General features: G+C 37.4%; 1 protein-coding gene across 5 annotated transcripts in view; it reads right to left on the bottom strand.

Moving 5' to 3' along the window:
- The window catches only part of hyd (E3 ubiquitin-protein ligase hyd), a 116,367-nt gene extending 105,827 nt beyond the window's left edge, over positions 1–10,540 (bottom strand). For all 5 annotated transcript variants that reach the window (XM_071596032.1, XM_071596034.1, XM_071596035.1 and 2 more), the window contains exons 1-2: positions 10,329–10,540; positions 2,864–3,075 (exon numbers count right to left, since the gene is read on the bottom strand). In XM_071596032.1, coding sequence (XP_071452133.1) covers positions 2,864–3,075; positions 10,329–10,487 — 371 coding nt within the window. In that variant the 5' untranslated portion in view covers positions 10,488–10,540. The remainder of the gene's footprint in view (positions 1–2,863; positions 3,076–10,328) is intronic.
- Positions 10,541–15,226: the final 4,686 nt, after the last annotated feature.

The raw sequence follows: 15,226 nt of genomic DNA, 5'->3' as shown, positions 1-15,226 counted from the left end.
CTCTTAGAGCCATCCATATGGCTGACAGTTTGGCTGTGAATGTACCGCAAAATGTGTGTAGTTTTTTCCTCACGACTCCATGGTAGCGGGACACAACCGCATAGGCACATGCAGATTCTGACTTCGACCCATCTGTGTAGACAGGGACAAAGTCGGAGAGCAAACTGAGGACAGCACTGAAGAGTCGCTGGTATTCCTACTCGGTCATCTTTGCTTTACATTGCGCATGAGACATGGACTTACTCTCCGGCTTTGGTGTTAATCAAGGTGGATATTTAGCATAGAAGACAGGGCATATTTGAGGAAAGGTAAAATTAGCCTCATGGATAAAATCATTAAAACGAACGGCAAGGAGCCTAGTTGCCCTTCTCCACCTGTTAAATAAGTCTAAAAACTGTTGGTTAAAAACAATGTTAAAAAAAGGGTGGTTGGTCTTGGATAAAACTTTACAGGCATATTTTCCCATTAGAATCATCCTGCGGGTTGCCAACGGAGGCTCCCCTGCAAGCAAGTAGGCTTGGGACTGGGCTGGTTCTAAATGCCCCAGTGGCCAACCGTACCCCGGCATTGTGGACGTTGTAGACAAGTGGTCTCAAGTAAGACTCTCGTCCTTAAGAATATACTATGGAACCATAGTCCAATTTTGATCGCACCAAGCCCCTGTACAATAAAAGCATGGTGGTGCGGTCTGCTCCCCATGTGGAGTGAGTTAAAAACTTTAAAACGTTGAGGGTTTGGCGACACCTCTCGCGTAATACGCGAATATGCTCTCACCAGTTCAGCTTTTTGTCCAGGATCATGCCAAGAAAGCGGACGGACTCCACAAATGGGAGATTCCTACCAAGCAGGCTTAGAGTCGGGGCAACGTGGTGTCCGCTAAGATGGTGAAAATGCACAAATTTCATTTTCTCCGTGGAGAAACGAAATCCGTTCCTTCGCGACCACTCTCCCAGTTTATTTAGAGTAACCTGGGCTTGCATGGAGGTGTTTGTCAGTCGTGTCGACTGGCAAAATATGGCCAGGTCGTCCACATAGAGCAATGCCATCACCAGAGCATTGACGCCTTCCATCACGTCGTTGATGGCGACGGCAAATAACGTCACGCTCGGCACTGATCCCTGGGGTACTCCGTTCTCCTGTATCAAGGATCGGGATAAGTACTTGTCGGTCCTTACTTTAAGAAAGCAGTTTGTTAAAAAATTTCTGATAAATAGGGCCACATTGCCTCTAAAACCCCACTTGTGCAACATGTTAAGGATTTTCCATCACCACACACTATCATAGGCCTTCTCCAGGTTGAAGAAGACTGCTACAATGTGTTGACGTAGAAGAAAGGCTTCCTGAAGTTGTCAGTGTGCACCAGATGGTCTGTCGTGGACCTCCCACGCCGAAAATTGCACTAAGCGTCGGAGAGCAGGTGTCGTCTCTTCAAGCACCAAACGAGACATCGGTTCACCATCCTTCCCAACACCTTGCACAGGCAGCTGGTGAGAGATATGGGACAGTAGTTATTCGGGTCATTTTTGTTCTTGCCCTGTTTTGGAATTGGTATCACAATGGACTCTAACCAGGAATTTGGAAAACTATCCTCGTTTCACAATTGGTTGAGGGTATTTAGGACCTGCCCAATCACTGTTTCTGGAATATTCTGGAGAAAAGTGTAGTGGATTTGGTCCGCACCTGGCGAGGTGTTATGGGAGTCTTGGATGGCGGATTTAAGCTCCCAGGGTGAGAAGGGCACATTTTAATCTTCTGGTGTTGGACCTACACCAAAATTAAGAGTGACTCTCTCGTATTGCCTCTTTACGTTTGCAAAGTCCGCGGCATAGCCCTCGTCACTGCAATTGGCCGCGAACTGACTGGCAAATATGTTGCTTATTTCAGCAGGTGAAGTAGCCACCTGGCCAGCAACAAGCAATGGCGAGATGACAAAAGAGCCCTTGGACCTGGAGATTTTCCTCACTTTGTCCCATACCTGAGCCAATAGCATACGATGATTAATGGTAGAGACGAATTCTATCAAGAAGTCCTCTTTGCCTCCTTTTAATGGCCTTTCGAGCTCACACTCGCAGGCGGCGGAATGATGCCAGATTTGTCGCTGTGGGGTATTTAAAAAAAATATTTAACGCCTTTTTCCTCATCCGAATTGGCCAGTTGCATTTCCCGTTCCACCAAGGGACAGGTGCTCGATTAAGGTTCCCAAACGTATGAGGGACACTTTCGGTAGCTGCCGCTACGACCGTTGAAGTTAGTGTCTCAACATTAGGCAAAGCATCAAAACTGGCGTCGTGTTTAAAAGTAAAGAGACGCTTGAATAGCATCCAGTCGACTTGGCTGATACGCCACTTTTCCGGAGGTTTTGAAATGTTGAGTGAAAAGTTTTAATAGAAGAGGAAAATGGTCACTCCCACAGGGATCGTTGTGGATGGACATGTTCAGCTTTGGGGCTAGACTTCTTGAGCATATAGAGAGATCTATTGCTTTGAGTTCCCCATTAAAGCTAGTTTTTTCGCCGCTATTTATTAAAAATAGGTTAAAATCCTCAATAAAATTCGCCCTCTCCTATTACTTGAGGTTGTTGGCCCTCCCAGAGAGGATCATGGGCATTTAAGTTGCCCATCCATATAAATTTAGTTCCAATTTAAAATGTAGCACCTAAATTTGAAAAGTTGAAATGACAACAACATGGGCACCATACAAAGATTTTCACTGGGCCTCCAACTGAATTTTTTATCATTATACACAAGCACAACTATAACTGTGTTGACTATTTATTCATAATACAAGATAAAACCCAATAAAATGAAAGAGATGAGAATAACAATACCAATCTAGGGAGGTTAACCTAATGGTTTTTACTTACTTGCGCATAGCTGTGTATCCAAACATGTCTTCAGAAAACATTGCATCAGCATCAATAATCACACTTGAATGATCAGCATGAATTCCAGAATCAAGCAAGGAAATTAAGTCCTCTGGAACATAGGAATCAGGAGGATCTTCACCATCATCCCCTTCTTCATCATCCCGTGATAACAGATTGTTCACAGCTAAGTTCACATCTAGGTTGGTCCTCTGAATGTTAAAAAGAATTGTCACAAAAAGTGATTAAACTGATGAAAAGAAACCCTTAATGAGAAATTTTTGTGCATTTGTGCATTGTGCAAACCCATTATTTTTAAGACCTTTTGAGCCATATTAAAATACACTATATTTATATGCTTAGGAACTTCTCAGTGAAGCAAGAATGGATATCGGTATTTGTAAAGAATTGTGAAGGGTCTGATACTACACCCATATGACTCACTGAATAATAGAATAAACAAAACTATAACTAAAGCATCCACAGGAAATTGACTACTGTCACACTTATAGGAGATAAAATTAAATGCATTAGACAAAATTTCAAACAAAGAAATTGAAGATAAGATAGAGAAAAATGTCATCACTACACATTTTATACATCGGCTGAAGCAAATACATGTACAACTGAGAAGAGATTTGCCAAAAGAAAGTCATTTGACTTGTCTGAAAGACTACAATCTCCCAGTAAGGAGTTCAATCCAGGTCAAGTTAAATCCTTATTTAATGGCTTATCTTTATCCAATTGCACATCAAAGAAATAAAAGTACACATACAACTATTAGCAAACAAAACATTCAAGCAAAAAATACAGTCATTAGCACCTTAAAACCATGCCTACAATAAATTAAAAACAGCAATAAAATGAAAAATATTGAAAGCTGTTTGAAAACATGAAACCGAGGGCAATTCTTACCCTCTTGCTGAACTGTTTCCACTTTAATATTGCACTTTGAGGAATCCCAGAGCAGCATAGAGACGAGCCACTCTGGGCCAGTAGTAGTGCATATTTGCTAATGCAAACAAAATGTCTACACAGAACTGAAGGCAAACAGTAGAAGGTCATACACATAAGGACAAATTTTGGAATTCATTGGATATAAAAAAAGGGATATAACACCTCTTACTTCAACTTTCATAATCCTTAGGAAGTTTCTAGGTAACATTACAGTAAATTAATGCATACAAATAGGTATACATACATAGTTTAATACACTCAACACAATACAATGTGAAATAAAACAATAATACAAAGCTACTCATGCACATATGTATACTTAGTATTAATCCATTTATCCAATTGTCCTAGCTGTGGCTGGTCTGAATCTAAATTCAATTTATTTTCATTATTTTTGAAGGTACTATCTACAAAAACCAATGAATTTAATTAAGTAGAGGTGAGATAATAGTGGGTCAGGGATCAATATTATAAGTATTTTGAAGTGACTCCGCAAGCTGGACATTTTATTCTTTTAAAATGACTGAGTGAACTTGCGAAGAGTGTGATATACATTTGAGTTTATTTCTGCAGACATCTTATTGCTTACTTTTTGCCATGAGAAGATACTTGATGGTTTAAGCTGTTCACCTAGCATAAAATATAGTGGACCATCATTTGCAGTGGCTAAAGGTAATCTTTCCTGCAGAAGACCCAATGATGAAAAATTACTAAAATGGTCACAATTGTCTGACTGGGAACTTTATATAATTTGGACGAGATAGCTATTTGTTAATACTTTTAGAAGTCAAACAAACATGAGGGCATTGATAAAATTTTTAATCATTCAAATATGTTGAAAAATATTGTTTGCAGTACTTATTTGTCCTTGAAAACTAAATATTGTAATGAGTATAATTTATAATCCTGAAGCTTTTATTAATAACTACTGCAAACTTGTAAATTTGACCTTGAGTGTACATAAAAAAAAACCATAAACACAGTAATCAACCCGAAGGTCGGTTTAGTAGGTGATGATAGAGATTACCCAGTACTAAGCCTTACATGGTGTGTGAAAATTCACACATCAGGGTAGGGGAGCCAGTTCCTTTCCCTGTGCCGGTTATGGTTTCCCAGGAAGACATGTTACCCGAAAAATCACTTTAGCTCAGATGGAGCTGCACTTTCCCAGGGTGTCTTGCCCGGGAATCGAACCCAGGACCATCCAGTCAGCAGTCCAACGCTCTACCCACTGGACTACCGCGAAGTTTTTTTAGCACCCAATGGCACTCTTTTATTTGTAAAAATGAATTCTCACATGATATTTAGTATTTTCCATCAAAATATTTGCAGCTAGCAGTGTAATACATTTCAATAATTGTTCTTATCTGTTGGCAGATAAACAGGCACAAAAGTAGTTTAAAACTCTGATGCACATGGCTTTAACCTCCCTATCTTATGTGTTTTGTCACAATGGCTATACTGTCACTTAACTCTAAAAAATGCAGTGCAGACAGGTTACTTAAGGATTCCACAAATAACACCAATGGCATGAAACCATAGTACTAGAGCACAATAAATAGCACCTTGAAATCTGGTATGGGCTCAAGTTTTATTTTAAGAAGTGCATTCCTCTTATTCTTAAATATACGTTAAAAGTCATTAAAACTATGGAATTTGATTTATAAAATTCTAGATGATTTTAAAATACAAAACATGCATAAAAAATATTGAATTGACTATACACATTTCCAGTAATTGAGACAAAACCGCTAAATCAAGATCATTAGGTTTTTCCTGCAAGCCAAAATTCACTCAATAAGCTTATTGTACAAAAAAGAGAAGTATAATTTAATGTATATTTACAGGGATAATTAGGATGGCGCTGATTACATTATTTACAAAATCATTTGAGTACTCTGTTTTCCTAAAAAATTAAAGCTAAGAAGTATTTATACAACTTAAATTCAATAATTTACACCATTCATGATATTTACTGCACACATTCATTGTTAATTTGGACCATTAAAGAATGAATTTCTTTTTTTGTGATCAAACCAAAGTTATCAACCCAAAGGTAGGTTTGGTAGGTTAGGATGAGGTCACCAAGTACTGATCTCTAATTCACAGCGTGTGAAATTCATATGATAGTTTTCATTTATTATTTTTCCAGTTGCCATCGATGGTCTCCCAGGAAGAACTGGTAGGGTGCAACAGGCTGCATTATGGCATCACTAAATACTAAACAAGCTTTAGAGCAACTCCTGTCTATCATGAATCATGCAATATGTATACATGTACATCCAAAAAATTAACAATTGCAATTAACCTAACTAATTGGCAACTTAATGCTATTACTAAAAACAATAAAATTTAATACAGAATTTTTATACAGTTTTGTGCTTCATGAACCACCAAATTGCCAATTGAACAGTTTTTAAGAGGAAATAATTCACAAAAGTGAATAATTTAATGATTCTTACAATATGATTTTCATAAATAACACCCACCCACCCATAACACCCATTCATGGATTCTATTCTGTAGTTTACTAAGTGGCATTATTTCGGCAAAAATTTGCAAGGAAATCTATACCTTCACAGAGAAGTCCACCCAACATGGACAGAAAGTGAGGCAGCACACTTCTCAACCACTACATCATCGTCTTCATTCCTATGTACACTCTTCTCTTGGTACACTGGTTAGAGACCCATTGGGGCAAAACTTTTCACTTTCCACATCGATACTTCTCCCATCAACATTTAAAATAGTTTATCATGGACTTTAAGAAGCCCTTACAAGACAGTACTTGCAGTTACCCTTGAATCTTTTTTCAGGATTTCAATGAGAGGGCGCAGCTTCAACATCCGGTTAGATGGGCTAATTTTTGTGTAAAATGAACAAAGAGTAATTCTCATAACATGTAAAAACCTATCTTGATGCTTCCTTTGATAGAAGATACAGATTTTCATGCCTAAATCATTTCCTGACAACTCACTTTTCCAGGAATGGGTAACAATCTGAAATAGTTATAAATTTCAGGAAAACTTGCTTTTTTTCCTATTTCCTCCCTGGGTCTGGATTGTTAGCAAAAAGTTCACATGCCACACCTCATTTGCAGGATGACTCATGACAAAATTAAATTTTTAAATTTTGACTGATGATTTCCCCACAATAAGTAATTCGGCTCCGGAAATTGGTCCGAAGATCATCGTGATCGAGTTGATAATTTCTGTGATTTTAGTTTTCAATTCCTTCCAGGTTTGCCCCCTTGATTAGAAGAGAATGATCAATGCTGAATGTGATTCGTATAGAAGATGCAACAGGAATTGTGATATAAAATTTAATCAATTCCCAATATTTTTTTTTCATGAAGTTTTCTCAGGTCTTCCACCGGGTCATGGGTTCCATATTGGCCAACGTTTCGATGCCCGACTCATGCATCGTCCTCAGGGTAGATGATGATTGATCCCCAAAATGCTCACTGCTTGAGAGAATGGCCTCAGCTCCTGCATTCAGATGCTGACCACAGAGACAGCTTATTACAACCCTAGTCCTTGTCTTCTCCAGATGAATCCTCATTGGAGGAAATGTGAATCTGGAGCAACATGAACATGCGATTCACAATGGCTTCATTATAGCCTTACCTTGGGCCAAAAACTTCATATTATTAGGAAGCTCTATTTCTCCAAATTTCTATACTTCAATATATTGTCAGGTAAGGCACATCATTTAAATTATAATCAAACTTGCCTTTTTGAAACAATATTATGAATCATTTCAACACCATTCTATGCCACAAAAAATCCCATTTCATTCACCACAGATTCTTAATCAATAATAAATGAAAACTAAGTAGCAACATACAAGGATAATCAAGAAAATGTATTATTACACACAGCCTAACATCACACCATTCATCAAAACCCATCCAAAATGACACACTGGCCAACAACATACCCATTTTAAAATTACACACCATCAAAAGAAAAACATACAATCCAACTTTACATGCTATCTTAATCACTTACAGTCCAAAATTACACTGTCATTGTAAATTTAATCATCCACTCCAGTGATCAGGGGCTGCCTTAAACGTTTTCCTCTCACTCCAGTAACACTACACGGGAAGGTCTCAAACAACTCTCCAGGTACATGGTTTCATTCAACTTTTTAAAAACGAAAACGGCTTTCAAATTTCTTAAATTTTTATTGCAAAACCATGGTCGCCAAATGGCTATTCTCTGTCCACCCCAAATCTTTCCATATTTTATTATTTTTAAATAATTTCTACCAAGCACCTAATCAACTCCTTCTCCTTCTATTTTATAAACTTTCCCATTTCAAAATACCCAAAATATCACAAACTATCTGTTCTTTTATGCCAATTGAGTATGAATCTGACTGCCTTTTGTTGCAATTTCTATTGATTTTTAACATAAAGCAACCCAGGACCTAATATGCTTTTCATTTTGTATCTACACTATTTCCTTTCACATTATCTACATATCTACACTATTTCAAATTTCACATTTCTGATTTAAGTATTACGTATGTCTTCAAAATTCCAATAGTCAATTAATAGTCTTACTTCAAAATTTTGATTGTTCAGAAAATCGTTTCTGTAAATTAGAAAAATATACTACCAAACCACTTTCACAAGTAAAATAAATGAGGAATCTACACAGACTTCACATTAAATACAAGTTTGATTAGAAAAATTGATTCGAAACTGAAAAATTTTATTTTTGGTATAAAACATCTTTGCCAACTTAGCATCATTTAAGGCTTATAGATTTCATTGTAAGGTGCACAAGTTCATTGATCCCTTCCAAATAATGCAAATTGTTCTGCAAAATAGGAATGTTTCTGCATTCACCTCATTAAAAAAAAATCTTCCTGCAAACTATTTCTCCATTTTGAAGAATGGGCATTAGCTTGAGAGGGCCGAATCTGAAAGATGAGGATAGAGTTGGGATCTTAACTCCATTGTTTTCTATAACTGCAGCAGAGTGAGCTGGTGCATTTATATGATAGAAAACAACTATTTTGTGATCAAAATAGAGCTGTTTTTCTCACAGCTCCGTCTTCCAATGATCTAATAATGATACATGGTATGTATCTCCCAAATATTCAATGAAGGTTATTCATTGCAGTTGCCATTATCTTCCCAGCTGAAGGAAGTCTTGGCATTCATTGGTCCAGATTCCCTCATGGCAACACTATTCTTTGACTGTTCCTTAGTTTCAGGCATGTAGTGGTGTATCCAGGTTTTGTCCAAAGTGACATTTATATTGTCCAAAGTCCTGCAGATTTCACTGAAACATCTGTAACCCTGCCTTGAAACAAGTCAAACCCACTTTTTGCTTTAGGTCAACTGTGAGCATTTGTGGTGCCCATCTTTCTCATGTCCAAATATTGATGCAAAACAACATCTACCCACATGAGAAGCCCAGAGCATTGGCTATTAAAAATTCCACAAATTGGATTAGCTGACAATTGGAACTAGTTCTGCAAGATTTTTGATTTTGTTCCATTAAAAATAATGAAAAGCTGCTAATATTTTGGTGAATAGCTGAATATGGTAGCATTGGGAAAAATTGATAAAAAATTAAAAAAAAACAGAAAAAAGTTGATGAGTATTTACAAAGCAAAGTAATGCTTTAGAAATTACTAACGATAAGGATAGATTCACAGTGTTAAAAAAGGGATACATTTTTAATTTCATACTCAATTCCCTTTCAATTTCTTGAGAGTTTGCCTTTTTTCATAATACTTCCAGGTTGCACAGGCACAGTGCAATAAGGAGTATTACCTTTAAGATTTGAGTTAGTCACACAGACCACATATGAAAAGAGTAACACAAAGAACTAGGAAAAATAAGTTATGGATTTTGCAGCAAAATGATGTACTGCCTTATACTTCACCTTCTATGTATGAATTAATAGCAAAAATACACAATATGAAAAAAAGTCATGAGACTACAGCCACCGAACTCACCTGATGTGTGGCCAACATTTTGAGGCCATATAGGAGATAAAAACCAAATTAGAGTTATCAGAAAGCATACCAAAAAGTATGCTCCACCAATGATTTGATGATTGGAATAACTGCTGATGGTAATAACTATAACTGGTATGGAACTTGTCACTTGCCTACATTACAAAACATATGAATTTGAAGATTTTATATTTGATTTAACCCTGCTTTTCGAGATCTTCTTGACCAGCAGCTTTGAGGGCCAGACCCTTGATTGTATCTCTCCGAACTTTGATGAAAGAATATGCCTTCTTACCTGAGCATTTAATGACATAATGAACGGTTTTATTTAAAGGACTAATTTCAATGCAATACCTTCATTTTAATTCAAAAAGCAATATTTTGTGGAAACAGTTCTTTTCATGGGATACAACATGGCTTATAAGTTTTCTCAGTCTCATTTATCCGTATGAAAAAGTTTTCAACAGCAAAATATTCATACAGCTTTCAAAAGGACAAATTAATGACAAAACAATGTGATTCCACTGACCTGTAATTCCCGAATAATGAGATTCCTACTCTTGCCTTGTAGAACAACTTGGGCTTGAGAGACAAGTTCTTCAGGGACATAAGGAGCCGGCACAATGGGGCGTGAGCTCATTATCACACCAGCTGAGCCACGTCCACCACGAATTGCATTTGATCTCATTATTCTCGCCCGCGTCCTTGTCAACTGTCGCCCTCCCGATCCACCACTGCCACTCCCTCCACCCCCTCCTCCAGAGCCCTTGCTGCCCCCAGCACCCCCACTTCCACTACCGCCGCTGCTGAAAAGGTAGGGAAGGATATTGGGTTATTTAAACATGCATAACTCATTTTTGCACATTACCTAACCTCAGAAGAGCACAAGCCACCTCTGCAGATAACCTTAATGTGGTGCAAAATCAGCTTGTCTCGTAAAAATCAACTTCTTGAGTGAAAGCAAAATAATAAAATGTGTTGGTCGTGTATCAATACGACCAATTTAAATTTTAGCCGCAAGATGGTTATTATAAAATCAATGCATTTTTTCTCCTGATTGGATTAGAAACCAACATGGAATCAGCATTATGCAACAGCTAGTTCACTGGATCGTTAACAGCATCCATTCAATTTCCCCCAAAGGATGTGGCAGGATCATTCTGACCATGACAGGAAGTCCAACACAAGAGAAAGGCAGAATTTCTGGTACCTTTCATTCTGAGCAAAGTAATGTCAATGTCAAACCAAGGTTCTCTAAAATATTTTCTTTCCTCAACTTCTACTTAAATACAATCCCCTCCACAATAGGTTCAAGTAACCTTGCTATTCATCAACTTTCACAACAACAAAGTATCAAATATACATGCACAGTCTTTTTCAGATAGTTGATTGTGAACCCATCCCCATAAACTATAACCTTAAGAGGGTGGAAGGGCTGTCACATGGTGGCATCTAAATTGGTCCTGATAGGGTTACCCATGGCAGACAGGTTTCAGAGTGAATGACAGATGAAAGTTATTCCACAAAGTTCTTTAAGTAGTTGGCAACAAAGCCATCTCAGCTAAAAGGGGTGCGGCCATTTTAAGAGGTGGTGTCACGATAAAAACACTACTGAGGAAGGCAACGAGAAATCATCTCAATTATTTATCCCATGGATGCAAATGTGAAAATTATTCTTTGCAACTGTGGGACTTAGCCCACAGAGGTTAGTGCTGTGCTTAGAAGTGGGGAAGACAAGGACTCAGGACACCCATCACAAGAAATCCTGGCACAGTAATATAGGAAACAGCAGAAATGAAGACACATAAGCTTGACTTCAAATGCTAGAATAAGGATATGGAATGTTAGGATGATGTTGAGGACAAAGAAGTGAGAAATCATCAAGCAGAAGGTGGAAGCAGAATTAGAGATATGTTAAGGATGTGAGAGGTTAAATGAAAAGATAGCAGGAATTTTAATAATTACAGCTACCATTTAATATTTAGTGTAAGGGAAGAGAGCCAGTAGCAGTATACACGAAATGGTAGGAAGAAAAGTAGTATACAGAGCAGGTATCTGACAGGATATTGTTAGTAAAAATTAAAGCACACCCAATGAATTTAGTTCTTACCCAGTTATACTGAAATGGTCAGAAAGATACATTACAGAGAGAATCTCAGAATGGAAACAATGAGTTAAGGAATAAGAACTACAAAGAGCTAAATAATAGCCTTAGATGAGAGACTGAAACGGCAAGAGAAAAACGGTGGAAAGAGATGCACAAGGCTATGAATTAACAGTGATTGAACAACAAATCTGTCCTCCACAAATACTAAGACTGAGCCTATCAAAATTTTCACTTTCACAATCCACCATTCATCTGCGATCACATTTCCAAAAGATGCTAAATATTTTCAATACTCTTCCCTATTTACTTATGTCTCCTCTTCTCTTCCTCAAATTTCTCTGAAGACTTCCCATTATCCCACACTTCTTTTTCGCCATCTTCTCAATGCAGTCTACTTTTTTCATTCCTCTTCACACACACACACCTTTCAAGTCACTAGCCTAGCCCATTTTCTTTCCCCAGGATTTGAGTTTCGTGACCTTAAAACTACACTCCACATGGAAATGTTTACTCAACTTTGCTTTTCATCCTTATCCAAGTCATACACTCCCTTCTCTTTTTCTACTTTAACATTTAACACACTTTTTACTAGGTATTTGAATGAATTTTTTTCCAAATGAGTGCTTAAAATGTGGAACTCATCTGAATTGAAACTTCAGAGATGATGCACCATCTCTACCTAGAAAAGATTCATGAGCATTCATGTCAAATGGGACCTTTCCTAGCAACAACAAAAGTAGACAGTTCCTAGTGACAACAGAAGTAAAACTAATTAGTCTGACTTAACAGATCTTGAGCCAATTAAGTAATATAATAGATAAAAATTTGAGCCAACAATTTACATTTTATTATCATTGAACATCTCTGTATAAACATGGCTTGGTTAAATGGCCAAGGCCTAATATGGCAGTTCAAAAAAATCAAACAGCCTAAGATTTTGTACGTATTCCAGTACAAATAGTGAATATTAAATTCTTAGTATATTCTTATACAATGTCACTTATACCCAACACAAACTAGGAATCACAAACAAATGGCAACTGCTTCGCTAACCAAGAGGCAAATGCTCCAAAAAATTATGAATAAGGCGGATGACATTTGACAAGATATTTGGTCATTACCACACATGGTTTCAACAGGCGAGCGCCTGAGTTTCCACACAGTGGATGCATTCAGGAATCCTCATGCGACAAATCTGAAAATTTCAAGTTTTAAAGTGACTTTAACATCAAAGAATACTTGTTTACAGATTGATTCGGTGTTTCTGATATTCAGTGTTTTAGGGGCCTACTAAGAAGTTTTTCAGAGCCCTTGTTACAACCCTACCTTGAGACAGTGAGAGGCATTTCCCCATTTTAGCCAAATTCTCTTTTGGCAGTCTTACTTCAGGGTCAGGCAATTCAATGTCTATGGCCCTTATTCCCAATCCCACACCCTTGGTTGCTGCCTACCCTAGATGACACAGGCCACGCCCTTTGTCCTTTGGGAACTGTGGGCTACTACCTCTACAATCTTATCATAGATACACATTTGTTTATCCCTCATTACTATCCTCTATTGAATATGGCATTTTCTCTCAGTTTGTGGCCAAGTTGGCAACCTATCCTGGTTAGTTCTGGCCACGCCCACTAAAAGTTACTGTGGTTAGCTCTCCACTCTTTGCTTAGAGCTCCATGGCTGTTGCTTGATTTCTAGCTTTTGTATCTGCGATCACATCTCTTGCTCTGCTAACACATACACCACAGGAAACCATTTGAAGTTTGATGTGAAATAATAAAAAGCTTATAAGGTTAACTGCATGAACAGAAACTATTATTATAAATAGCCCGAGTAACCAAGTAAACACTAAAATTGTGAGTTAATGATAATGAAACGAAATATGTAAAATAGGGGTATTTCTGGCATCATAACGACATCATTTAGCATGGAACTGTTTCTAAATAGCTTAATAATACACCTTGAAATTCATTTCATTGTTATTTTATTTTAAAATGAACAACAATGAAGAATAGGACGCTAATTATTTGGACCTATTTACAAATTCAAATTAATCTAATAACCGATTAAATGTTTTACAGTCTTCCTTCACACAAATTCAGCTATCTCAGAATTTTTTAAATCGAATGAAAACCCCAATAATATTGTGATGTACACACAACTTCGCCTTATTCGGGAGGCAAAATTGTCAAAGTTTACGCACCATACAGCCCGTAAAATACCCCAAATTGCCACTAATACAATATTAAGTGCTCTTTACAATGATTTCAGAGTTATAAGGGATACAATTGGCGATGCTACCACCCATCACATGAATATTAACAAAAAGGGACGATGCTTAAACTGTAATACTCTCATACTGGGGTATATTAACGACCCACGAGCGAATTCCATGACGGTATATAAAATAATTCACAAAAAACTGCTATTCGCTCCTAAGTCCAAAACAAAATTATCGTCCCGGTACATAAAAAGCATGTTGTACCAGGTAAAATAAGTACATAAAAGTGTCATTATCTAGCAGACACAATGAATATCTCTACCCACCTTTTGCTAGCATCGTTCTTTGACAGATCAAGCCTATCAGAGATAATTGAAAAGGCCACTCTACAGATTCGACCATCTTCGAGCAGAAGGGCAAAATGAGATGGACCAACTGCGCACTGCTTCACTGAAACTTTTAAATTTCCCAATGCATTGGGAGTCACATATCCAAATCTATTGATTTTATCGGCAACTTCTTTAAGCCTGAAACGAAAAATAAAAACACGTTAATTCTGCGTAGAAACAAGTCATCTGTTTTCATTGAAAATATTACCAATGTACTGATGGGTTAAATGCAATATCATGAAAGCCTTCAAACACACGAACGTTAAATAACAAAAACGGGTGCAACCATTAGCCTTATATAGTGATACAAAAAAATTCGATACCCTGATTTTAACATTCACACTTTTCAAATAGGTATAAATGCAACACTCATGATCAATTTCGGGTGCACTTTCACTAAGACTCCACTCTCCACCAATTATGAGTTAACTAATACTTCATTGCATTTGTTGTTCTCGAATGTACTATGGACGACCTAGCCCTACGTTAATGTTACCAAGTACCGATAAACTTCAATAGTCCCCAAAATTCCGCAAATAACTATATTTAACTGGACTACTACAACAAATTCTTTAAGTTTATCTTCACGTTAGCACTTTTGAAAAGGCAAAATAAGTTAGCACAAACTGTTGGACAAATAGCGTAGAACATGGCAACATAGAAAATTATGTTTTACCTATCATTCAACTGGTCCTCAGTTCCAGGCAGAGGAT

The sequence above is a fragment of the Hetaerina americana genome, unplaced genomic scaffold (genome assembly GCF_022747635.1).
Source record: "Hetaerina americana unplaced genomic scaffold, ioHetAmer1.1.p SCAF_73, whole genome shotgun sequence".
Classification (NCBI taxonomy): domain Eukaryota; kingdom Metazoa; phylum Arthropoda; class Insecta; order Odonata; family Calopterygidae; genus Hetaerina; species Hetaerina americana.
The sequence above is the reverse complement of the archived record's forward strand: the minus strand, read 5'-3'. Positions and strand labels throughout refer to the sequence as shown.